The sequence below is a fragment of the Cavia porcellus genome, unplaced genomic scaffold, assembly GCF_034190915.1.
Source record: "Cavia porcellus strain 051 isolate PalLab524CR breed Dunkin Hartley unplaced genomic scaffold, mCavPor4.1 scaffold_4, whole genome shotgun sequence".
Classification (NCBI taxonomy): Eukaryota; Metazoa; Chordata; class Mammalia; order Rodentia; family Caviidae; genus Cavia; species Cavia porcellus.
Window position 1 is genome coordinate 118,171,904 of NW_026947487.1, and position 25,045 is coordinate 118,196,948.

The 25,045-nt window shown below is 56.3% G+C and overlaps 1 protein-coding gene and 1 non-coding gene across 3 annotated transcripts in view; both read left to right on the plus strand.

Moving 5' to 3' along the window:
* Window positions 1-1,655: 1,655 nt before the first annotated feature.
* Window positions 1,656-1,728, plus strand: Trnam-cau (transfer RNA methionine (anticodon CAU)). The gene has a single exon. It is a non-coding gene; the product is annotated as a tRNA-Met (tRNA).
* Window positions 1,729-1,924: 196 nt separating this feature from the next.
* Fbxo31 (F-box protein 31) overlaps window positions 1,925-25,045 on the plus strand; it is a 30,754-nt gene continuing 7,633 nt past the window's right edge. The window contains exons 1-6 of one of the 2 annotated variants that reach the window (XM_013144379.3): window positions 1,925-2,277; window positions 16,800-16,871; window positions 18,828-18,914; window positions 22,687-22,763; window positions 23,092-23,259; window positions 23,491-23,565. In XM_013144379.3, coding sequence (XP_012999833.1) covers window positions 1,968-2,277; window positions 16,800-16,871; window positions 18,828-18,914; window positions 22,687-22,763; window positions 23,092-23,259; window positions 23,491-23,565 — 789 coding nt within the window. In that variant the 5' untranslated portion in view covers window positions 1,925-1,967. The remainder of the gene's footprint in view (window positions 2,278-16,799; window positions 16,872-18,827; window positions 18,915-22,686; window positions 22,764-23,091; window positions 23,260-23,490; window positions 23,566-25,045) is intronic. The other variant, XM_003460788.5, reaches the window with a different exon arrangement.

The window sequence follows — 25,045 nt, forward strand, 5'->3', positions numbered from 1 at the left end:
TCGCTGGCCTGGTCCCAGGAGTTTTCAATCTGCTGGTCTCCTCCTTCTCCCCCAAGCTGGCGCCCTCCTGCAGTGCCTCCTGGGCTTTGTCTTGCCTTGTATGCTGGTTTAGCTGGGAAGGAGCAGCAGCCCTTTGGGTTGTCCTCCAAGAACCCTTGCTCTGGCAGCTGGCTTCTTAACGTGCCCTGTGCTGTGTGTGTGCATCTGTGTGACACCGGAGTGGAACTCAGGGCCTCAGGAAGTAAGTCTAGTTTCACCTCAGAGTGGACACATGCAGGTACACTTCAGTCCAGGCATTGTGGCTGGACACTGCAGAATTACACAGCTCACGTGATGACTGTATTATAATAGGATCAGCCTCCTAAAGAGAAAACCTTAGCTAAACTGTCTCACCCGTAATGTACTCTAAGCTCCGCTAGGGAAAATTATGTTTTATCCCCAGCTCGTAATGTGGGGCCTTCTGCAGGTGGGTGGGCTTTCTGTTTGTTTTAATCAGCTGGAATGCATGGCAGGAGGTCATACTTTGTAATTTAGGAATATGGAACATAGCACACAGGCCAGTCATTCCATACACATCTAGACCTGCTCCTGGGCATGGTGCTGCATGTCTGGGATCCCAACACTCGGGAGGCTGAGGCAGAAGAATCCTGTGAGCTGGAGGCCAGCCCGGGCTACATAGTGAGTTCAAGGCCATCGTGGACTACATAGCAAGACCCTGTCTCAGCTAACTAATAACTAACAGACTAATCATGCAGCTCCGTATCTGGCTTCTCTATGGTCACAACCCCACATGCTGCATGTGAGTGGTTCGGGAACCTCGTTTCCAGGCCTTTTAACCTGTTAGTTTAGCCTGCTCTTCTTCATTTAACATTCAGTCAATAAACATTTGTTGGTGACATTGTCTGGGAAGTAAGTCTAGGAAGTCTGCTGGCACACGGGCGGCAGGGATGTGTCCAGAGAGGCTGCTGACAAGCAAGTGCATATAAAAGAGGGGTCCACTGGAGGGACCATTGTCCCCAGTAGATATCCTGGGAGCTCTCTAGAAGGGGCACCTTCCGACGTCCAGGACGCAGTGGTGCCTATGTTAGGATGTTCCTGCCTAGGTGTGGGGACACGCTGGGCACGGCCACTCCTTGAGGAGCCGTGTGACTGGGGGGACTCGCGTGGGCCATGCGAGTGCTTGGTGCTGTTATTTCACAGTGGGTGGACAGTGGCGCCTTGGGCAGGCTCGGCAGGGCTAGTGTCCCCACCGCTGCCCCAGGCACAGGCCAGGCAGAACTAGGCCACCTCGGCAGGGTGGGAAAGGCCCAGCTACAGTCTTCGTTTACAGTCTTCATTTTCTTACAATAAGCAATATGTCCACCCGGAACTGACAGGGGGAAGGGCGCTGGAGAAGCTGGGAACGCCATTCCTGCCTCACCTTCTGAGCCGGGACAGCAGGAGAGCAGGCAGACAGAGCAGGCAGACAGGTGAGCATGTGCGCACGTAAACAAACAGGCTAGTGAGAGCTGTAGGCAAGAGCTCCGCGTCGCGCAAGCCCCAGCGCGCAGGGTGACCGAGGCGGCAGAGCAAGCCCGGGCAGAAGCGCAGCGCCACCCGCCGGCCGCAGTCTGGCTCGACTCTGCAAAGGCCTGGGCGCCACAACACTACCAGGGGCCTCGTTAGCGCAGTAGGTAGCGCGTCAGTCTCATAATCTGAAGGTCGTGAGTTCGATCCTCACACGGGGCATCCGCATTCCTTTTGCACCTGGCGGCGCGACTTTTTTCCCAGGCTGCAGAGTTCTTGAGGGCGTTGACAGAGGTTCGCCGAGGCCGAGGCCTGAGAAGCCAGGGACCCCGAGACCCTGAAACCCCGCAGGCTTTGCTCGCGCGGGCGTGGCCGGGGGCGTGGCTGGACGTGGGGCGGGGCTCTGCGCGCGCGTGCGCAGAGCGGCGCGGGGACGTGCGTGCGCCGGCCTCCCGGCGGGCATGGCGGTGTGCGCTCGGCTCTGCGGCGTGGGCCCGGCGCGCGGGTGTCGGCGACGCCAGCAACGCGGGGGCCCTGCCGAGACGGCGGCGGCCGACAGCGAGCCGGACACGGACCCGGAGGAGGAGCGCATCGAGGCGGGGCCCTCGCCGCCGCCGCCGCGCTGCTCGCTGCTGGACCTGCCGCCCGAGCTGCTGGTGGAGATCTTCGGCTCACTGCCCGGCACCGACCTGCCCAGCCTGGCGCAGGTCTGCAGCAAGTTCCGCCGCGTGCTGCACACCGACACCATCTGGCGGCGGCGCTGCCGCGAGGGTGAGCGGAGCCCAGTCGGGTGGGGGTGTGTCGGGCCCGGGGCGGCTTCGCGGCGAGGGATGGGGCGCCCGGGCTGCGGGCCAGTCCGCGCACCCAGGTGGGCGCCGGCGCGCCGGGCTCGGGTGCCGGCGAACCAGGCCCTCGGGGTTCCGAGGAACCGAGCTGCCCCCGCTCCCACCCGTCTTTGGGTCCCGGACCTGGGAGCTCGAGAGCCGAGAAGCGCCCGAGAAAGAGGGGTCCAGCTCCTGGTGAGCTGCATTTGCAGCGGGGTTGGGACGCGCCCTCGGGAAGGTCGAGTGGTTTTTCTCGGGGTTTAGGAGCGGGAGTGAGGGCAGGGAGCAGCTGCTCCAGGTGACCCAGGGTCCACGGTTCTCAGTAACTGCTGTGCGTCTACGTCGTATTTCGGTAAAAAGGATAGGTAAACAACTCCCGAACAAAGGAAGAAAGTGTGGCTCGGTAGAGACCGTGCAACCGGAGATAAAGCACTGCGAACCTTTCTGGGGACCCCTCTCTTCCCGTGCACGCTCCCCGGTGCCGTCACGCTGCGTGTCCACCTGCGGAGCGGGCGCACCAAGCTTCGCGCGTTGCGCGGCCTGCAGACCGCGCACACTCAGCCCTGGCCGGCTTTGAAGCTTCCCCGTCACTCCTCGCACACGCAGTGCTTTCCAGGCTGCTGTGCGCGTCGTGCAGAATACCGGCGGGGTGGGGGGTGACCTGTATGCTTTAGGACGCGGAAGATTGCCTTAGGGCACACTTCTCACGGCTGGGTCGGGGGCTGGCGCTGAGGAAGCTCTGCCAGCAATCGTCCAGCTGTTGAGCTCACACCCCAGGAAGGCCGCACCGCAGGCCTCTTTCCACAAGTCCTCCGGGGCTCATTGCATTGCCTTTGTGGCCAAGGCCCAGAGTGGCAAGTGCTGCTCCCGTGGGTGGCTTTAGTGGTAAGTGAGATGAAGCCTGAAGCCGTGGAGCCCACACCCTGAAGCCGTGGTGGTTTGATGATTCTGCTGCTCGGCTGGTTTTATTGCACCTTTTAAAATCTGCTTTGTTGTTTGACTTGTTTCCTCTTAGAGCATCTGTCTTTGTGTTACGGATTTGTGAGGACATTTCATATTAATCCTTCCTACTGGGTGGGCCGATTGGCTTTTATATTTTAAAATCAGGACAAAGAAAAATTCAACTTTCTTTTACCCTGTGATCTGTACCTTTTCGTTTTCCAATTCATACACCTGTCACACTCAGAGCTGTCTCAGGGTCCTCTGGGGTCCTTGTCCTTCAGGAACTGTGAGGAGTGTCCTGCTGAGCTTAAGAGTAGGATAATGGATTTTTATGTGTGTGTGATCAAAATTCAGAGGTTTGCCACAGAGTCCCTTTAACTGACTTGTAACTCAGGATAAAGTCTAAGAATTCAGGAGGAGATAACTATAGGAGGTCCTATCAGGATGCAGAAAGACGTTGGGGACCTGGTGGGGGGACTCTTCCTGCGCCCTTCTCTCTGTAGCCCCCAGTGGCTTTCCTGGGACTCCAGAGGCCCTGATCCGAGAGTTAGTATCTCATTTACTGAGGTGACCTGGTGACACTAGAGTTCGAGAATTACAGAAACAATAAAGCTACCTCCCTCCTGTGTGGAACCTTTAACTCTTCGTTATTTGGCTGATCTACTTTTTTTTTTCAGTGCGTTTTATCTGAGCCACAGCAGCCCCCCTGCCTCAAGCTCTTTTTAGTTTTATAGTATGTGACAGGGTCTTGTTAACTCGCCCAGGCTGCCTTCTGCCTCAGCCTCCCAAGTATCTGGGATTACAGGTGTGCATTACCGCACCTGGCGCCTCTACATTTTAAAAAAATCATCTCTGCTAATGTTGAGGACACTTTTGATCGCCTTCTCTTTCCCATTCAAGCAGCTTCTCTTCATAGTGTGCATTTTCCAGGCTTTTAAAAACTACCTGTCTGTGTGTTTACTGGTTTAATGGCCAATCTGACATCCCCGGGGGAGAGGGGGTCTCAGTGTTTAGAGCTCACACTGTGTCTTTTGGAGAACGGGACTCCTGTGTTGCCAGGGGTGGCCTCAGACTCCTGGGCCTAAGTGGTCCTTCTGCCTCTGCCTCCGGAGTCCCTGGCGCACAGCACTGCTCTTGGCTGGGGTTAGGTTAGCTCAGTGCTTTTAAACGTCGTGTGGTGGTTCAGAGCTGGGCGCCCACTTTCTTTCTTTTCCTGTTCTCATCATGCCCCAGCGGACAGCCTCTTGTATCTTTGGTTGTGTGCACGGTTCAGGATTCCTCTGAGGAATACTGCTAAGTGGTGCGGTGGGGCCCTGGGCCTGGCTGTGGTTGTTTCCGGGCGGTTTCTCCTGTCTCCAAAAGTGGGCTGCAAGTGACAAGGAGCACCGTAGCAAGGAGCACAGTACAGCAGGTGCCCTCCTGGTGCTCCACGACTTGCAAGCTTTCCCATGTGATGCAGCCTTCCCGGCTTGCTCTAGCTTGAATGATCACCTTTATAAGCCAGTGCCAGTCTAGGTGAAAACCAGCACCTCGTTTTCCTTCACCTGGTGGCTCGTGTGTGCGCACATCTCACCACTGGACTGTCATTTCAGAGTCTCCTGTCTGGTTCTACTTAAGCTCTGTCTTGTTTTCTGTTATTTTTCTTCATTTTATGGTCTTTATTCAGTGTAATCCACGTAGATTTCTGCTTAATAGATGGCAAAGTGTTTTTCTTCATGTAGTCCTTTTGTGGTAAGCATTTGGTCTTTACATCATCCACAGTGACTTGTGAAATTCTCAGGAGTCAAACGGAGTCAGAGTTACGGATTTTAAACTTTGCACTGAGGCAATGGTTTTTGATCCCGAGGTTTGGAACACAGCCCACTGCTGAGTTTTCAGAGTTGTTCTCCTTGTCCGGGAGGGGGGCCCATGTGCTACCTCATCTTTGATGGACTTGACACTGGGGACTGTGGTGTGAGTAGGTGGGAACTGTCCTGGTCCCAGCTGCCGGTGTCCTTCCCAGCTCTCTTGGGAAGGACAGGGAAGCTGGTGTGGGAGTCCCATAGACAGTTGGGACCAGTACAGTGAGCAGCTCGGCACCAGGCACCTGAGTGTCCCATGAAGGACAGTAACTCGCCCCACCCTGTGAGGCCCTTGAGTGCTGGGTGACCCAGGGCAGCTGGGAGCAGCCCACCTGAGTGCTTCTGGAGGACTCTTCCCAGGCAGGTGGAAGCGAGTTCCGGCTGTGAAGCCCGGCCTGCCCTGGCCTGACCCTGGGCCAAGGATCTGACAGGCTGGGGACATTGCCCTGTGACTAAGCAAATCAGGTGGCCTGCAGCCAGGGTGTAAACAGCCCTGACGCACTGTGGCCTGGCCTTGGCCCCTGCAGCTGCATGCACAGAGGGCTGTAAATAAGTCATCGCCTCCCCGGGCCAGGGCGGCAGCCCAGCAGGTACCCGCTGTGCCCTGCCAGGTGTCCAGGTGGTGCAGGCGCTGCCCTCCATGGGCTCCCACATGGGAGCTGATGCTAACACATTCTCTAGGGCTTCCATAAGGTCTGCCTAAGGCTAATGAGCTTTGGACATTCAGGCCCTGATCCTACCTCAAAATATTCAGATAATTGCCAGGGATAGAGTCCAAAAAGAGGAAGTACTCATATGTTAACTTCCCCTCCAGGTGGGCGGGACCTGACTATTTGCTATCACTCAGCTTCCAGCTGTGTGGTTGAGGGCTTCTAATTTCCTACTTGCCTGTTTCTTTCCCTGATAATAAATACTTTAATGTCAGCCTGGGGTAAAATTTGTACTACGTCTTGATTAGCTGTAAGTCAAAAGTGGGTGTGACATTCCTCCTAGGTAGAGATACCTTTTTTCTTTAATACTGGGTCTTTTGAGCCAACAGTCGCGGGGGCGTGGGGGTATCGCTCAGTGGCACAGTACCTGCCCAGCGAGCACAAGGTCCTGAGTTTGATTTCTGGTACACATCAGCCACCCGCCAAAAAAAAGATCTTTCCAAAAACCAGTAATGTTACTGGATGCAGCAGAAAGTGCTATTTCTGTTCTTTCTGACTCCCTGATGTGAACTTCAAGCTGTGGCCTTTGCTACGTGGCTGGGGTTGGAGGGATCCTCTTGGGAGGAGGCTTCAGCCCTGCTCTCGGTGGACACTTGTGGAGTCCAGTGTGCCGGCCTGGGAGTCCGGAGCCCTGGGAATAGTGCCGGCTTTTTCTTGTGCTTTGCTCCTTGGAGAAGGAGTACAGAGCTTGGTATTTTTGCAAGTTGAATCTCAGACTTTACTTAATGGGGAAACGCAGTCCTTACTCAGCAAAGTAGCGGTTGGGAGTGGGGGGGGGGTGTTGTGCTGCTCGGGGGAGTTTTTTAAAGCAGCTGTAGGAGGCCAAGGGTATAGCTCAGCAGCACAAGCACCTGCCTGGCAAATGCAAGGTCCTGAGTTCAATCCCCAGTGCAAAAAACAAGAGGATTAGGCAGAATTTTGAAAGTGCACACATAAATAACATGCAGGGCCTCGAGAGACAGGCATGCCAGGCTAGCTGGGTCAGTCTTGTAACCCCAGCTTTTGGGAGGCAGAGGCAGGAGGACTGCCATGAATTCAAGGCCAGCCTTGGCTACTGTGCACAGCAAGACCCTGTCTCAAAACTCAACAAAATTAAACAAGAAAGAAAAAAGGGGGTGGGAGGCTACAGGTTACATTTCTGGGGCTGAAAATGATTATGTGTTGACCTGGCCTAGCCAGGGATCACAGGCGTCACCCTTGTGACCTGAAGATGTGGAAGACGTGTTCTGTTGTGTGATGAAACATCACCCTTGGGAAGGGTGAAAGAGGCCCGGACATTAGTAAGTCCCTAAACTTTATCTTATAATCACGTTAAACAAGAGGGCCCAGAAATGAAAACAGAATCTTGGTGAACAGTGGCTCACAAAGTTACAAGGAGCCAGACAACATTGGGTGGTGTTTGGCTTACGCTTTTTCCTTCTGTTTTCCGAGACGGTGTCTCCCTGCATAGGTCGGGCTGGCCTTGAACTCAGCGATTCCCCCGCCTCGCCTTTGCGAGTGCTGGGAGTACAGGCGTGCACCACTGTAGTTGGCTTCTTTCTTGCTTTCTCTTGACTTGAGTCTCACTATGTTCAGGTTTAATCACACTCTTAGTGGTCTCAACCTTAGTTTTTTTGTCTTTTTCCTTTTTATCGGTACCAGGGATCGAACTCACGACTGCCTGCTGCAAGGCAGGCACTTATGCCACTGAGCTAAATCCCCAGCCCCCAATTTATTTATTTTTATTGGTACTGGGGATCGAACTCACGACCACGCGCTTGCAAGGCAGGCGCTTATGCCACTGAGCTAAATCCCCAGCTCCCCAACCTTAGTTTTAGTGGGTGGAAAAAAATGGCCCACCCCAGTAAGATAATGGGGAAGCCCTAAGGGGTGATACCAAAAATCTCAGGTCGGCTCCCGTTTATCCCTGAGGGACCAGTGTCAGTCTGACCGCTGTGATTCTAACTTCTGTCGGCTGTACCTCCAGCCACAGTCTCTGTTCATTCCTGGCTTTTGTGCTGACTTCCTGGAGGGCCCATCCCTGTCTGACTGCCTACAGCATTTCCCCTTAATAGTTGTACCCTCCTCGTGATTTGCTATGCAAACTTTCTCCCAGAAGTGGGCCCATTGGCAGTCCATTCAGGATCCTGCCTGTGTCCCAGGAGCTATTCCTATTTCCTGATAAATTTTCCTGCTCTTACCTCCATTGTTTCTTAGAATTCATTCTTTGATTTCCGGGAACATGAAATCATCAGTGTGTCTTGGCATCTAACAAGTTCAGAATTACCTTTTTGTCCTGTATCATTTTGGAGGTCCCACCAAGATAATTGCAAGGGGGTGAGTCTGCTTTGTTTCGTGGATTCTGAACTGTGACTGATCTACATAACCAGACACTGACGTTCTTGTAGACCAGCGGTTTATGCTTTGCTTTTCGTCAAGTGATGATAAATTTGAGATCATAGGAAGGTTGTGATGTTTCTTTGCTGGTTTTGTTTTATTTTTAATATATTAAAATTTTTCCCCAGTCAGATTTGATTTGTACATTTTGGATACACGTAATGATCCCATTTATCATAGAGAGTTTGTGTGCCTCTATAGGATATAACTTGTTTTATTTCTTTTTATCTGTTCCCCTCCCTCCCTTCAGTCTCTCCTCCCCTTCCTGTGTACAGAGCTTTGTTTTGATTTTTTCCTTCTTTTGGGACATTTTTAGTTTTGTAGGCAGAGTCCTGTATTTCTGGTTTCTGTGTGGACTTACTGCTTCCTGAATGTGCTGGTTTTCCTTGCTTGCCTGGTTGAGTCTGTTCTACCTCAGTTTCCTTTCCAGTCTGATCTTCTGCATTGAGGAGGTGGTCTTAGTGCTTGAGACCTCCCAGTCTCCCCTTTCCAGGCTGAGCGTGAGACTCAGGCAGCCTGTCTCAGCTACTCACTCTGAGTGTGAGAACACTTTCTTTTCTCTGATCTCCTTTCTGACCATTTTCTGTTACTTTGTACTTTTCCTTTTTTATTTTTATTTTTGGAGGCATTATTTCTTCTAAACAAGAGAGAGAATCAGAGAGACTTTGAAAAGGTTTAGACCCAACCTGACAGCCTCTCTTTCCCATCTAACAACCAAGAACTTTCAGGTTGTGCCCATAAACTGAGAATTCGTTAATGTTAAAGATGGGAAAGTCGTCTTAGACAGGGGACATGTCCCTCATCTCTGGGTCAGATGAGTTTTGCCATCCAGGGGAACACACCTGAGGGTGATGTCCCTGCCTAGTGTTGTGGTCACCGTTTCCTGTCCACCAGGTATGGGGAAGCGAAGCCTGAGACCCAGTGGAAAGAACCAACTTCTGGGTACACCTGAGATTATGTGTACAGGACCAGATCGCATTCAGTGCAGGAGGGAATTGCTAAACTACTCTGAGCTCATTTGTACTCTCAAAAAGGTTCCCATCTCCTGGCTGTGTCCTCGCCAAAGCCTGGGTCCCCTCATTTATGAACGTAAGGGGCAGGAAGTTCATTTGCTGATGTGTTAAGTTCTGGCTGCTGGACAGTGAGTGCAGATTTTAGCCTTCCGGATTCATGAGTTTCAGGAATAGAGAGATAGAAATCTGTAGGGTGGGTTTTGAGTAAAACATAACCTTGTCTTGCTGCTGAGGGAGATTGTCTGGGTGATTAGGTAGACAGCACAAATGTCTCAGTGACTTCCTGGCCTGAGGGCCCAGGGCAGGATTTTTCTGAGCCATTACTTGCCTCTATCTCTGGAGTTAATCTCTTGTAATCTAGGAAGTGCTTCAGCCACTTCCAATCTGCCTTTTCCTTCCCTTTCACTCTCTTTCAAAGGATTGGCCGTCAGGCGTTCAGGTCTCTTGATCATGGGTTTAATTTTGCTATCAATTCTTCCTTTAAACATGGCTGTTATACAGGGAATTGGTTGTAGCTGGTGTTTTTGGAAATACACTTTGAGTTAGGAATTTGAGTTTTTGGAGAAGATATGGGTATTTATCAGTGCAGGTGGGTAGTCCAGCCTGACCTATACTGTGGTCACTCTCCAGCTAGCAGTCCCCTGCCCTGGAACCTTGAGGGCACGTGAGAACAAAGTAGGGATTACAAGGAATGTCTGTTTTTCTCCTTGTTGGTTTTGGGAAACTCACTGTCAAATTCTCTCTCTCCCTTGGAATGTGTACTTTTTTTTTTTTTTCTTCTTTTTCCTTTTTATTGGTACCGAGAAGGATAGAGCTCACGACTGCCTACTTGCAAGGCAGGCACTTATGCCCCTGAGCTAAATCCCCAGCCCCAGGAATGTACTCTTAAGCACAAGAATCAGTTCGACCCTCATGTGTTGAGGAAGTGGATTAGCATACCTTGGACCCACGCTTGACCTGCCTATCCCTAGCAATGAAACAATGCAGAGGGAGCATGGATCGTACTTCCGCTTTGCAACCAGGGTTGTACTGTAAGAGGGGTGGGAAACGGTCAGAATGGCCTTCTGTTCAGACTTTCTCTGGATTAAGAGACAGTCCCCAACTTTTGGACAAGTCCTCTCCCGTGTTTTGGCCATTTTACATTTTCCCAAGTCACAGTCCCGCGATAGGTCGATACTGTACTGTTCCCTCACCATTTTCTCTTCCATGGAGAAAGAGAAAGAGAGCTTGCTATAAGGTGCCACCTCACTGGCTGAGTTTCGGACTCCTCAGAGCTAACAGATAGGTCCCCTCAGTCCCCAGGGGCTGCTCTGTCTTGTCATGATTCGGTCCAGCACGTGGAGATGGTAGAGCAGGGAGGGAGGGAGGGAGAGGAGACAGAGCTCTTCCTTGCCGTGTCCAGCACAGCTCTTAAAACTCTTGGCAGGAGGATGAAGAAATGGCGATGAGAAAGAAAATGCCAAAAGCTGAGGTCCGGTGAGCCCGCTCTTCTATTGGGAGAGAGGAACCACCCAGCCACTGCAGTGTGTCTATTTATACAATAAGCGAGAGGTTGGTAGCAGGTGAAACCCCTCTCCTAATGGGAGGAAGGGCCTGCTGACAACTTGTCTGGTTTGCCTCAGTCTTTGTGTTCTCGGGACTGGCCTTGCTCTACTCCCCGGGTGCGATCGATCTCCAGCACAGCCCTTGTATGGTGACCCTTGCATTGCATCCAGATGACCCACGCTAGAGCATGTGTAACACTCATACCGTTAATCCCAGCATTGGACCTTGAATCAATCACAAATTCTAGAGTCACCCACTTTCAAAAAAACCCTAAGACTACATGAGACTGTGGGGGGATATTTAGGCACAAACCATATGTTCTGTCTCTGACCCCCTCCAAGACATACGTATATTTCTTTATGGAAAAGGTGTTTGGTCCATCTCTAAGAGTTGCCAAAGTTCTAAGTTTCAGCATTGCTGAAAAGTCAAAGTCTCAAGCCTCCTGTGAGATATAAGGCAAACGCTTAGCTGTGAGTTCCTGTACAACTGGAAAGAAAGTTAGACTTCCAGCATTCAGTGGCACAAGATAGACATTTGCATTCCAAAAGTCACCAGTGGGGATACCAAGGAATGGGGGGAAAATGGGACCAAAGCAAGTCCAAAATCCAGCAGGACAAACATTAAGACTTGTAGTTCCGTGTGCAGCATCCCAGGCAATCTGTGGCAAGATGTGAGCTCCAGAGGGCTTGCGTGGCTCCACCTCTGTCGCAGTTCCCGTGGCTGTAGCTCCCGTGGCTTCTCTCTTGCTCTGCTCCCTTCTTGCAGTTTTCCTCAGATGATCCATGTTCCTGGCGTCTCCGCACTTCTGGGTCTCCCCTGCACCTCCGGCTTCACACCGCTTCACACACTGCCCTCAGGGAGATACTCCCTGGGCTCCCAGGCCTTCTGAAATCTGGGTGGAAACCTTCCTGACCCCACAGCTCTTACATTCTGCATGCGTCTAAAACCAGCGCCCTGTGGATGATGCCAGGGTCTGCTGTCGGCTGGAGCCGCAGCCAGGCTTTCCTCTCCCTTGGCTGTAGGGGTCCAGTGCCTGGATTGCTGAGCACTTGAATTCAGTTATGAGGAACAGATACTGTGTGCTGCTGCCAGTCTGGAACATGGTGCGCTGCAGCTTTCCCCTCAAACCCGCCTTTCACTTTTCAGTTTTAAGGCTGCAAAGGGTGGCGACTTGCTGCTTCATCTGATGCTCTCGGGCCATCTTTTCTGTTCTTGTTTTCCTTCTTAGCAGTCAAGCTCTCTGCTCGATCTTTGCAGTCCGCAGCTTTTTTTTTTTTTTTTTTTTTCTTTTTTTGTCTTTTTCATTTTTATCGGTACCAGGGATCGAACTCACGACTGCCTGCTTGCAACGCAGGCGCTTAGGCCGCTGAGCTAAATCCCCAGCCCCCTGCAGTCCGCAGCTTTACTAGAGCTTCCTTTCTGGTCAAGCTCACAACATTTTAAATCATTCTGGAGGGCTCTCTGCTCTTTGACTCTCAACATAGATCTGGCTAAAAGCCCCCAGCAGCAGTGGTGCTTCTGCCTCAACATTGAACTGCCTTGAAATTTCTTTTGCCAGATTAATTAGTCCACCGTCCTTAATCTCAGCCTCAGGCAAAGTCTCTGGATGCAAGCAAAATGCAGACAAACTGTCTACCAAGGCGTAACACACATCATCTGGACTCCAGCACCACTGCAGTGGTTCCCAAACCAGGCCTTTACTGACAGAATCTCCCACACAGAGCAGCCTAAGACATTCCAGCTCTGCTCTTTCTGGCAGCATCTCTGAAGCTTTCCAAACTCTGCCCCAGCCGTTCCCAAGGCTCCTGGACCACGTGGTCAGGTGCAGTCACAACAGCGGCCCTGCTGGTGTCAGACTCTGTCTTGGATACTTTTCTCATTGCTGAGGCAAAATGCCTGACCCCAGAGGTAAGAGAGGGAAGGTGTATTTCACACACAGTTCGTGGAGGTCCTTTTAAATATCCTGCCTCGCCCCTTCCTGGTGCGTGGTGGGCTTGCTCTCTGCCCCTGAGCGGCTCCTCAGCCAGCACCTCTTTGCTCTTGTGTCTTCTTAGGGGTTGCAGTTCTGGTTCTGGGTCACCCCTCGTGTCCTCAGGGCCCAGCCATGTGTAGCCCACCACAGTCTCCTTCCTCTTCAAGGTGGAGTGACAGGGTTTCGCTTCTGTGCTTCAATCCTCCATCCGTCCTCTGTCCATCTGTCCATCTGTCTGTGTTTACCGTGTTGCTGTGGCCACCCCTTAGCCCCCCAGCTCCAGGCCCCAGCTCAGAGGCAGCATGGTGAGCGCCTGAGTCCACCTGGTGACCTCTCAGGTCTGGGTGTCCCCGGTCCTGCACGTCACTGCTCTCCTGCTTAGCTTTCGTGACTCCGCTGCCCTGTCTGGAGCGGGCACTTCCTGGAGAGAATTCCATCGCCCTCTGAGTCGCAGCCTTTTGAATTGGTGGCCTGGGACACTGCAGCCACTGCTCATAAAGCAGCGTTGTCCATGCCCAGCACCTGGTGAGGTGGCGCCCGGTGTGGCTCTGGAGGGGACGGTGCTGTGTGCCCTGGTGGGGACGGTGCTGGGTGTTTCCGGGTGCCTGGTCTGAAACCCTTCGAGGGCTGTTTCCCTGACGGTAGATGGGAAGGTTCGTGGAGCAGTGAGTGGCTGTAGACCCACGTTGTATGCTGCGTACTGAACGCTCCTTGGAGGAGCATTTGGTCAGAACGACATCACACTTCGAGGAGAGTTTATAGTCACCTTGGGAATTGTAGGAAAAATCCGTCAAGGATTGTTTGTACCCCTGGGCCTTTTTATTGTATTTTTTTACTTTGAGACAGTGTCTCACAGTCCTCTTCCTAAGCCTCTGGGGCAGCTGGGATGCAGGCACGTGCCACCTGCAGCGGTGGCCACCATAAACGTGGGCATGGGTGTGAGTACAGGTCTGTGCCCAGAGTCTGAGCAGGCACCTGGCATCCAGAAGTGGCACGTTGGCCTGCAGCAAGCATCGTGTTCCGGTGGCCTTATGGGAGAGCAGGACAGTGTGATTGGGGGACAGAGTAGCGGTGGCTCACAGGGGTCTTCAGAGACCCCTGTCTATGACACCTCAACCGGAAGGTGGCTGAGTGATTTGGTGGGGCCGTTTTGGGGGGTAGGCCGGCCCTTTCCCTCTTGCACCTGGTCAGCCCTCGGGTGGTCTGCATATGAGTGTGTTACACATGTGCCAGCCACCTCGCCAGGTACCATCATGGGCATAACCCCAGCATGGCGCCACCTCCATCTTGGCAGGAGGGAGGGACCTGAATCTTGTTGGGGATCGTCAAGGCGGTGGCTTTGGGTGCTCACTGGTGTCCACACGATCTTCCCTCTCAGCAGCGGAGTGTGCTGGGTGCTCTCCTCCCCGGACCGAGCTTTGGTTGCAGCTGTGAGTGTGGCGAGCGGAAGGGAGAGGCCGAGGGGCTCCCAAGCCCCTGCCCTGGGCTGGGGTGGGCTCCACAGCCTCTGACCCTGCCCACACTGCTGGTCAGGGTCTACTCAGGCCACTGGAGAAGCTGTGCCAGGCGGGCATCCCCACAGAGTTGCCATGTGACACCCTCACGGCCCTGCTGCGACAGTGGAAGCAAACACCTCCATCAGGGTTCTCGGTGCGTTGGAGTTGGTGCCCACTCTGCACTGTGCGATAAAACTGTGCCAGTGCAAATCAGGGTGCAGGCCTTGTGCTTCTGCGAGGGGAGGCTCGAGTCTGGCAGAACCACTTGCGACCACAGGGCACCACGCCTGACTTCCCTGTGTCTTCTCCATGACCACCCAGCGCCACTCCCTGGGGGCAGGTGGGTTAAGGGGCACCAGAGCCCAAGGGCACCCCAGGCCCCACCGTGGCCCCTGATGACGATGATGATGGGGTGTGTGGAGGCCTCTGAGCTGCTGTCCCGGCCCAGTACAGCCTGGGGAGATGAGTATGCTGGGTCCTGGACACAAAGGGAGGCCTGTCCACCCGAGAGGCACGCCGACGTCTCATCCCATCCTGAGCAGGGAGCAGCGGCGCCCCAGGGGCTCAGGGCTCCGACTCCTGCGTGTGTGTGTGTGTGTGTGTGTGTGTGTGTGTGTGTGGTCGTCTCTGTGGAGACGCACCCCTGGGGTCTGGTGCCAGCAGCGGCGTCCCCGTCCAGGCCCCCAGGGGCCTCGCAACCCCAGAGCAGAGCCACGAGCCAGAACAAAGCTTGCTTCTTTATAACTTGCCCAGGCTGTGATCCTGCGTGACTGGCACCAGGACATGAACTAAGACAAAAGGAACACAACAGCACCTTCTGCCTGGGGTCCCAGCACTGTGGTCTAACAAGGGAACTGCAGGTTCCTGCCAGCCTGGGAAATTTAGCAACTCGGTGAGACCCTGTCTCAAAATAAAAAGGCCGGGCACGCAGCTCAGTACAGAGGCCCTGGTTCAGTTCCCAGGACTGCAAAGGGAAATAAAGTAAAAGAAAACCACTAACTCATAAATACAGCATGATTGAAAAGTCCAGTGAATGTGGGCTTATAGATTTATACTTCTGTGGGCATGTATATTTATACAGATAAGACGTCCTTTTTTTTAATTAAAAGCTTTTTCCCACCATCTCACTATGTAGCCCTTGAGCTTCTGTCCTTGAACTGGCAGGCTCTGCCTCTGCCTCCAGAGTGCGGGGCTCACAGGTGTGTGCCACCACGCCTGGCTGTTTTTCTGGTGCTGGGGTTAGAACCTAGGCAGCCTCTACTGTCCAGCCTCTCCCTCAGGCCCCCCGTCCAGTTTTGCCAGGTGACTTGGGGCTCCCGGGGCATCTGAATTAGGTCTGAGATGCGCATTACTTCTGCGGTGAGCTCTGGTCTAGACCTAGGCTCCCTGGTGCCCTCTGCAGGCCCGGGTCTGTCCCTCCACACCCGGGTGTCTGCCAGGGGCTCAGGTGTGCCACTGCCTGGCAGCCCTCTCCGAGCTTCCTGGTCAAGGATGTGCCGCCCAGCTGGGACACTGGCCCAGGGCTGGTGTCTACGAGGCCAGTGGCCGTGTGGGGGACTCAGGATGCTGAGGGCCCCAGGGGGCTTTGTTCAGGAGCAGCCCCTCGTCAGCAGCCTCTGCCCATCTGAGTTCTGCGGATCTTCTGTGCCCAGAGCCTCAGGGCTGTCGGCTTCCACCCAGGCCAGGCTTCTGGGCGGGACTTGGGGTGACACACGAGGGGTGGTGTCTGACTGCACCTTGGGGATGGAGTCCTGGCCGTAGGAGTCACTGTCAGGATTTGCCAGCTGTGCCCTGGTGCCCTGGCCTGGTGCTGCACCTGGTCACCCAGGAGGGGCCACGGGCCCTTTTCCCGTCCCTCGTGCACTCACTGCCCAGGATATGTTGTGACCTGGCTTCCGTTTTGGGTCCTTGGCCAGCTGCCCCCCATGGCCCTCTGTGGGCGTCACCCTCCATCCGCTCTGCTCCTGCCCCGCAGTGTAAGATGTGCTGTCTTCTGGGCCCGTAGCAGTGCAAAGGGGAGCGGTTCCCTGCACCAGGGGTGCTGGTGGTGGCAGTAGGTGGCCAGCAGTGCACACTGTGGGCTGGGATGTCGGGCTTTCTGTCCCCAGCCGAGGTGAGACCTGAGCCAGAGTCAGGGCTTAGTCGGACGTGTGGATGGTGGCTGGGGCTGAGGCAGCGGCGAAGGATCCGTAGAGGCCGCGGCAGGCTGTGCTGCCATGCGCATGGCCAGGTTGGCCCTGGGGCCAGCTGGCCCCCGGTGCTGGCCCGGTTTCCATGGGAACAAGGCACCATCTCCAATCAGCTGAATTTCTGCCCCTCATTCTCAACCCGGGACCGCCAGGTTCCGTGTGTGCAGCGAGGCTGAGGTCAGTGTGGGTCACTGGCTCGGGGAGGGCGGCGCTGCTGGACACGGAGGAGCGGCCGCCTTGCGGCTGTGTGAGGAGCCGTGGGGGAAGCCAGGACCGACCGCCAGTGTCCGGGGCTTGTGTGTGTGTCGCCCTCCCGCTGCCTGTGCCTCCGGCCTCTGTCCCGCCCCTGTGTGATTCTTGACTCTCACACCTGTCTCTGTTGCAGAGTACGGCGTTTGTGAGAACCTGCGGAAGCTGGAGATCACCGGTGTGTCCTGCCGGGACGTCTATGCCAAGCGTGAGTTCCTCTCTGTTGGCTTTGTCTCGGGAGTACGGAGCCTTGTGACGCGTAGGGAGGGCACTGTCACATGTGCTCAGAAGTGCGGGGCCACCCGGGCAGCCCTCACGGGAGGAAGAGCTGTGATCTCCGTCGTGGCTAAACCCGGCCCTGTCTCCGTGTATCCAAATGCACAGAGCTGCCTAGGACTTTTCCGTAGCCTCTCAATTGGCTTTAAGCAATCTAACTCGGTCTGGCCTGGGCTGAAGTGTGGTCTTTGGAGCCCAGGACAGTCAGTGCTGCCCCATCTGCAGCTCCCAAAAACATGTGTGAGTGGGCGGGAGGGCGAGCCAGGCTCCACGCTGTCCACTGGGATTGGCCTTGGGGTGAGTGCTGTGGCTTCCCAGGCATAAAAGAGCGCACCTCAGAGCTGAAGCACCGACCCCAGGACATTGGATGCTGCTGTGAACTGCACCCCTCCTCTCTGCACTGCAGAGGGGCTCTAGGGCCTCCCCCCCAGCCCAGCTCACCATGCTCATGGCCTCCACTGTTACAGTTGCTCACCCCGAGTCACCCCCTCGTGGAGAATTAGTAAGACCTGGGCTCGGCCCTGGGCCGGGGCCTGTGTTCCGGTTAGCCTTCAGCCTCGCTGGACCTGGGACCCCCTTGGCTCCCCACCATCTTGGATGTATATTTGTGTCTTTCTTTATCTGTGGGTTGTGCTGGAAGCGGTAGGGTGGAGTTACCTCGCTAGCGTCCAGGAACCTTCCTTTGGGGTTGCAAACACAGACTTCCCGGGCTGCGGCAGCCACAGGTTGCGGAGGGCCGTCCATGGTCCATGCTGGGGCCGCAGGGCTGCAGGCGAGTGCGGCTCTGCTCTGCCTAACAGCCTCGTTTTCAGCCTGCTTTGCTAAAGGCATTTTTTGTGTGTGGCATCAGGAACCTGCATTTCTATTTATTGAATATTTATACTTAGTTTGTGAAGGTGCTGGGGACCCAGCCCAGGACCTCGTGCTTGCTGGACAAGCACTGACCACTGGTCTACACTTCCAGCCTTTACATTCTGTGTTTTTTGTTTTGTTTTGAGCCAGTTTTGCTCTGCAGTTCATGCTGGCCTTGAACTTGCAGGAACCCTCCTACCTCAGCCTCCCAATTCCTGGACGGCGGGCAGGAGTCACCATGCCCAGTTCACATTCTGTTTTTAACTCACTCATAATAGTCGGGTGTGTGTATGAGGCACACTGTGACCTTTCTGTGCACACCTGCCCTGTGTACCCGGCACCCCGGGCGTTTGGGAGTCTCAAAGCCCTCTCTACTGTTTGGAGACACAGTTACTCGCAGTCAGTTTATTCTCTGGGGCCGCAGCACCCTGGGAGTTGTTAGTGCTGTCCAGCTGCTGCCTGTCCTCACCTTCAAGGGCCTTAGGTCCCAGCCTCTGGGGTGGTGTGGGAGCCCGTGCTGACCATTCTGGAGCCAGCTGTGGACAACTGGCCGAGGAAACCCAGTGCCACCACGGCCTCCCTCAGCCTTCAGAGAGGCGGCCCTGTGCTGTGCCCCACTTCTTCCTGGAGCTCTGTTCCCCCCCCCCCCGTGGTTTCCTTAATCAGGCTGAGCCCCACGCCCCTGCTTCTTGATTCCCCAGTCCCCGGCGTGCACACGCTCAGGCCTCAGGCCACCTCGGCCCCACCGCCCTCCTGGTTGGCCTCCACCGAAGGCCGCTTCTCTCTCCGTGTGGCCTTTGGTCTTCCTCCTCCGGCTCTTCTCGGGGTTGGTTAGGGTTGGTTAGGCGTCTGCTCCGCGTCCCTGTGGGGCGGCACGGGACAGGTCTGAGTTCTGAGCACCACAGTCACTTCCTGGCAGGGACAGCTGGGTGTGCTGGGGTTTGCAGGTCCAGCAGGGAGTGGCGTCATGAGGTGGGTACAGCCTTGTGGAGAGAAAGAGATGCCGTCCTGAGCCCTTCCCACTGTGTCTGTTCAGGTATAAACCCGCGCGTGAAGTCGGGGCGCTTCCTGAGAATCCTCCCTGACTACGAGCACATGGAGTACAGGGACGTGTACACCTGCCGTACGTACCCGCTGCTTTGGCTCCGGGTGGCACGGCTGCGGGTGCATGGGGGCCTGGGCCTCGCTCACTGACTGACGCTTCCACGCCACGGCAGCTGGCCTCGGGGCCCTTGCTGCCCTTCCTGTGCTGCAGTGTGGCTTGCCGTGTGTGGTGACAGTGACTGCCCCGAGGGCAGCCCCGGCAGCCAGCCGGGCAGGCCGGGTTTCCACAGCAGCTCTGAGGTCTTGGGCAGCACTAGTGGTGGCCACGCCCCTGTCCCTTACCGAGGATGTTCCTGGGGAAGGTCAGCAGGCTGGAGAGCAGAGGATGGGAGCCTGAACCCTTTCTGCTGCACACTGGAAGGTGAACTTCTGAGCACATGGGTTTACAGAGAGGTCCTGTCCGTGACTGGCCCTGAGACCGCAGTCCTCTTCTGGTTGAGCTGTAGTATAGGAAATTAGGGTCCTCTCCACCGCTCGTTAGTTCAGTTAGGGGATGGAGAGGTGAGCTGTGGGTGTCGAGGAGGACACGGACAATGCCCAGCTTGCATGAATAGCTGATCGTGGTTTCCATCAGCACACGTGCCTGCCTGCTGGACCCTGCCCACCTAGTGCCCACCATTGGCCATGTTGTCTGGAGCAGGTGCCCTGCTGAGCTTTGGAGACGCCCAGTTTCCTAGCTGGCCATGGCGGCCCACACTTGGAATCTGAGGAGGCTGAGGCAGGAGGGTGGCAGGTTTGACAGGCTGTGGGCAGTTTGAAGGTTGATTGCTACTTTACACACCTGGGAGGAAATAATTTGTCCAGAACTTTCTGGCCCAGCCCACCTGGCCCTCCCTGCTCAGTGCTAAGCCGCTTCCCCCAGTCCTGTGGAAGAGGCCAGGTTGGTGTGAGGGGACCTGAGAGCTGATTGATCCTGCTGTGCTGTGGGCAATGGCCTGGCCTGGGCCGAGAGGTCCAGACAGACAAGCAGTGACCCACCTTCTGTGTGCCCCCTCTGCCTCCAGATGGATGGACGGTTGCTGGTTCCCTTGCGCCCCGCCTCTGTGGAGCTGAAGCGGAATTTTAGCCCATCGCTGGGAGGCCTGGCCACCAGCACCAGGAAGCCCCTGAGTTTGCTGGGCGCATTCTTGTCGCCAAGAATAAGGGACGGGTGGCCGGGCCTTGATGCAGTGCACGAGGGGCTGCCTGCCTGTGGGCTCTCATTGCATTAGCCCCTGGGCATCATATACATGACACGCTGGCTGCCTGGAGACCTGCCGGGACCCGTGGCTCTGGTGCATTATCAGAACACAGTGCAGGACACTTGGGAGAAGGTCTCAGGAATCCCCGGGGGGCTCCATTTCTCTGGACGTAACCAGCTGGGACTGGCCTCCTAGAATATCAGGACCATCTTTGTGGTGTGAGAAAGAGCAGGGCAGCCCCACTGAGACCCAGCTTGCTCCCCGGGACAGTGCCCCTCCGGCCAAGCGTGAGTGTCCCACCTCTGTGAGCAGGGCCGGGAGCCCGGGTCGCCCACCGCTCTCGTGTCTCCCGTGGCTGAGCTGGTGGCTGTTGTCCTGGTGATGGCTTTGATAGGGTGAGGGAGCTCCATGGAGAAGTGGGCTGTCCATGCAGTGACCATCTTATGTGTGTGTACAGTGTCTGCAAAAGCCCAAACTTGGAAATCCCTGGTCTTATGGATGGCACCAGTCTCGAGGGCCCCACCACGGGCTCCATGCCTGGGGTGAGGAGCGGCGGGTCGGGGAGCACAGACAGAGGCTCCTGAGCGGGTGCTCCTGAGCGGGTGCTGGGGTGGGCAGGGCCTCCGCTGGGTCCTGGGGTATCTAAGGTTTCACATCATGTGCCGAGTCACTGGTGGACACCCCGTTCCTTGCAGTCCCACTTGAGCAAAGTGGGAGCCACCCATGGGTGACCTTGGTTGTTGACTGTCGTGGACACACAGACTGGGTTCCACCCAGTGAATGCTTTTGCCAACCTGCTGAAGCGTCTTACAGGCTTACCCAGGTACTGTGTCAGACAGGAGCGAGTGGCAGCCTGGGGCCAGTGTCCTGCTGGCTCTGGTTGGGAGTCCCTGGGGCTGGTTTAAAGGTGGTGCCATCTCGGGAGCCGGGATGGTTTTCCGAACACAGCCCTGCAGTCGTGGTGGTGAGCTAGGTGCCTGCAGGCCAGCTGTTGGGACTGCTCATTGCCACCTTTGGGAACAGTGCCAGGCACCTTGGGAGGCAGCACGCGGGTCCCCTCTGTAGGTGTGCGGCGGGGCTGCAGGGTCCCCCTTCTCGGCTCACTCTTCCTCTCCGAGTGGAGGGGAAGGAGGCAGGTGTCCTGCAGTTTAGTGTCCCCGTGTTTCATTGGTAAATGGCTACAGAGTGCTGCTGTGGTCTTCTTTGTCCTCAGCCACAAACTCCTCTCCCTGCGGTAGTGGGGGGAAGTCTGCCCTCTGGGGAGCCCGCCTGTGGGACCCGGGACATCGGTCCAGCCAGATTCCTGGATTCGGATTGGGACAGCGTTGGCTTCCGAGGGCTCCTTCCTGCTATGCCCGATATTCCTAAAGCAGGCTTCGCACCGGGCACCGTGCGGGCCGGGCAGCTGGGCCCCGGGGTCAGCGTGCTCCCCGCCTCCAGCACTGCACTGTCTGGGTCCTGCCAGCGGCCTGGGGAGGGGCCCGATTCTCAGCGCCTGTGTGGCCGCGACCGGCCTGGCAGCCAGGTGTCTTGGGGCTTGTTCTGAGGCTGAGGTTTTAGTTTTCATGCTGCTTTCCAGCTGAACAGGGACTCTGGTTTTGGGATCAGCAGGAGGGACTGCTGCACCCTTTTCGCCGGCTTCCTAGCGGCCTGACGTCACGATGAGTTCTGCGAAGAACCAGGCGTTGGCGGCCGTGAGGTTGAGAGGCTGGAGGCGGAGGAGAGCCGCGCGGTCTGGTGTTGCTTAGTGTTCGGTGTTGTGTGAAGCCGTACAGGGAAGCTGGAGGAATCTCGCTGTGAACACCCGCTTCCCCGGGTTCTACTGCGGGCACTCTGCCGCACTTCTTGTCATGTGGACGTCTGTCTGTCCGTCTGTCCCACTGCCCGCTGTCCATCCCTCTGTTGACTCAGTTCTGGTGTGTTTCACCCTGGCCGCTTCTGCGAGCACTTCACTGACTCGGTTCGGCGCTGGTGTCTGGCTCGGGAGCCTGCATGCCCGCTCGGCACAGCTGCACACCCCTCGGGCTGGGAGGGAAGGCGACCGCCTTCGCCTTTCATAAATGGATCTCAGGGGTAACCCCGCCCCGTGTGCATTGAGTGGAACCCTCCTGAGTGATGGCGCTGGGCTGGGCCTGGGGATGGTGGGGCCTCTCCCCCAGTTGAGTGCACCCCCAAAGGCTGGGCTCTTTCCCTTCCCACCCCCAGCCAAGGCAGTGACCTTCTGGCTCCTGCCTGTCCTGGGCCCTTCTTGGCCTGCCAAGCGGCCCTCCCCTCCTGCCCTCTGTTGCAGCCAGTGTCTGAAAGCACCTGTGGCTTCAAAGTTTATGGAGACCTCAGCCCTGCAGCCCTGCAGCCCTGCAGCGAGCAGTCAAGCTCCCGGCGAGCACTGTCCCCTGGGGCTGTGGCCTTGCGCCCGCTCACTCCTGCACTCATCCCAGGGTTCACGGGCAGGACACCCAGCACCCTGCAGGGTGATTCACATCACCTTCCCTTCCCCGCAGCAGTGCTCTTGGGGTTAGGGTTCGGGCCGAAGCCGGCACCTGCCTCTCTCGCGGGCTCCTCCCGTGCCCTCGATGGGTCTAAGGAGGTGCTTGGCCCATCTCCCCACAGTGCTTCACCGATACCGACACATCTTGGGATTGTGGCAGCCAGACATCGGGCCGTACGGAGGGCTCCTGAACGTGGTGGTGAGTCGGGGGACCTCCCTGCCCTGCGCTCGTTACGCAGGGCACAACTCTCGATTCCTGCGTGACAGCAGAGAGTTCAGGTGACTTTCCAGTGGCCAGGCTTGGTTTGTACACTCCTCCTCAGCCCTCACCCTGTGTCCCCAGGCCCTGTGAGGCAGGAACAGGCAGTTTGGGGGCCTCACACCTGGCCTCCCTGGGACTCCAGCCGTCACATTCACGCCCGTGGGACCTGTGCTCCAGCTGCTGTCGGCTGTGGCTCTAGCTTGGGGTCAGCGAGCTGAGGGAGGTGGGCGGAGGGTGACGTGTGGCCTTTGCTGTGCTCCCACAGGTAGATGGCCTGTTCATCATTGGCTGGATGTACCTGCCACCCCACGACCCTCACGTGGATGACCCCATGCGATTCAAGCCTTTGTTTCGAATCCACCTGATGGAGAGGAAGTCGGCCACCGTGGAGTGCATGTACGGCCACAAGGGGCCCCACAATGGCCACATCCAGGTGGGTCCCGAGACACCAACCGGGTGTGCAGGGGAGGGGTGGCTCCTGGCCGCCACAGTCCCTTGCTGTCCCGGGCAGGGCTTGTGCAGCTGCTGGGAGGTGTGTGGGCTGTCCGCGGATGCCTGGGGGCGGTTCTGCGCACCCCACAGAGACAGACGGGGACAGATGGGGAGGGACCACGACTAACCTGCTGCTCCTCCTCGGCCTTTTCCTCCCACGGTGACACCGAAGATAGTGAAGAAGGACGAGTTCTCCACCAAATGCAACCAGACCGACCACCACAGGATGTCAGGCGGGCGGCAGGAGGTGAGGCCCCGGTGGGGAGGGCGCAGGGTGGATGCGGGAGGGGGGCGCGGAGGTCCCCACCGCCACCGTGTGACCAGCAAGCACCACTCCTGCATTGTGCAGCCCAGTTCATCCTGTCTCTGCAGATGACACACCCCACAGACCTGCAGACCCGCGTCCTGGGGGACATGCACTCCGGGAGGTCTCTCTGTTTACCCAGCTCTGCTCTGTCCCCATGTGTGGGGTGCATCCGTCCCCCAGGGGCAGCGCTGGCTGCTTCCAAGTGAGGTGTAGGGAGGCCGAGTCCAGGGTCCCCTGTTCTCCCCGCCTCAGTGGACCTTGTGGTCCAGGTTTCTAGGTTGCAGCCGTGCAGTGGAAGCCCAGGTGCTGAGCTTCCTGCAGTGGAAGGAACACTAGGCTGCTTTGTGTTTCAGAATTTAGAGGCTGTGAGTCAGCCTGCCTTTCCCAGCTGTTCAGGGAAAACCCGAACTTGGTGGGTAGAGGCTCACGGTAGCCTGCCTTTCTCACGCTTCTTAGCCAGTAGCTGGGGCTTCTCCTTCAGCCACAGAGCTCAGCGGGAGCTGAGATAAACAGTAGCAGTGCGTGTGCTTCATGGGGTCCTTTGAAGCTAAATGCAGCCCCGGTTTCCTGAGTAGATGGCAGGTGAAGGTGGTCAGGAGCGGGGGTGGTTTCATTGGTAACGTTGTGAGTTTAACTGTGGCTTTATATAGCCGTGTGTAACAGCATATCCATAATTGATGAAATTCACATTTAAATATAAAATGTAAACAAGAAACTCCTCAGCTGTTGAGACGTAAGCTATTTTGTGTTTCTGGTAATGTTGACTGTAGGGTGGGAACAAGTTTTTGTAGGCCAGGCGTGGTAGTAAAGGCTGGCGATCCCAGCTACCCGGGAGCCTGAGGCAGGAGGATCACAAGTTAGAGCCCAGCTTGGGCAACTTTGTGGGACCTTACCTCGAAAAGACAAAATAGAACCCCGCTACAGACGCCGCCTAGCTTTTTGTTCATGGGTGCCCTCGAAGGCAGAGCCGTCATCTTCTGCCCTGGGCCCTGCCCGAGCAGCCCCTTGGGCAGACTGAGCCTTTGGAGGGCCGGGACCTGCAGGGAAGGGCAGACGGGGAGGCTCAGTCACTGTCCCTGCTGAGACGCAGTGCCCAGCACCCGTGATTTAGAGGAGGAGGGTTCGTTTTGGGTCTGTCTGTAGAGATTTTAGTCCATAGTGAGCTGGCTGCGTGGCAGAGGGGCCTGGTGGAGGGAGAGTGCTCACATCATGGTGGGCAGGAAGTGGAGGGCCAAGAGGAGCCAGAGAGGGAGAGAAACACTTTCGGGTCTCGTGACCTCGTGACCACCTCTTCTGACCAGAGCTCACTTTGTGAGGGCAGTAGCACCCCAGGTGCTATAGCACCCCACGATCCAGTCACCTTCCGAGGACCCTCTGTGAGCACATGAGGCTCGGGGTAGTCTGCTCCTGAGCCTAAGGT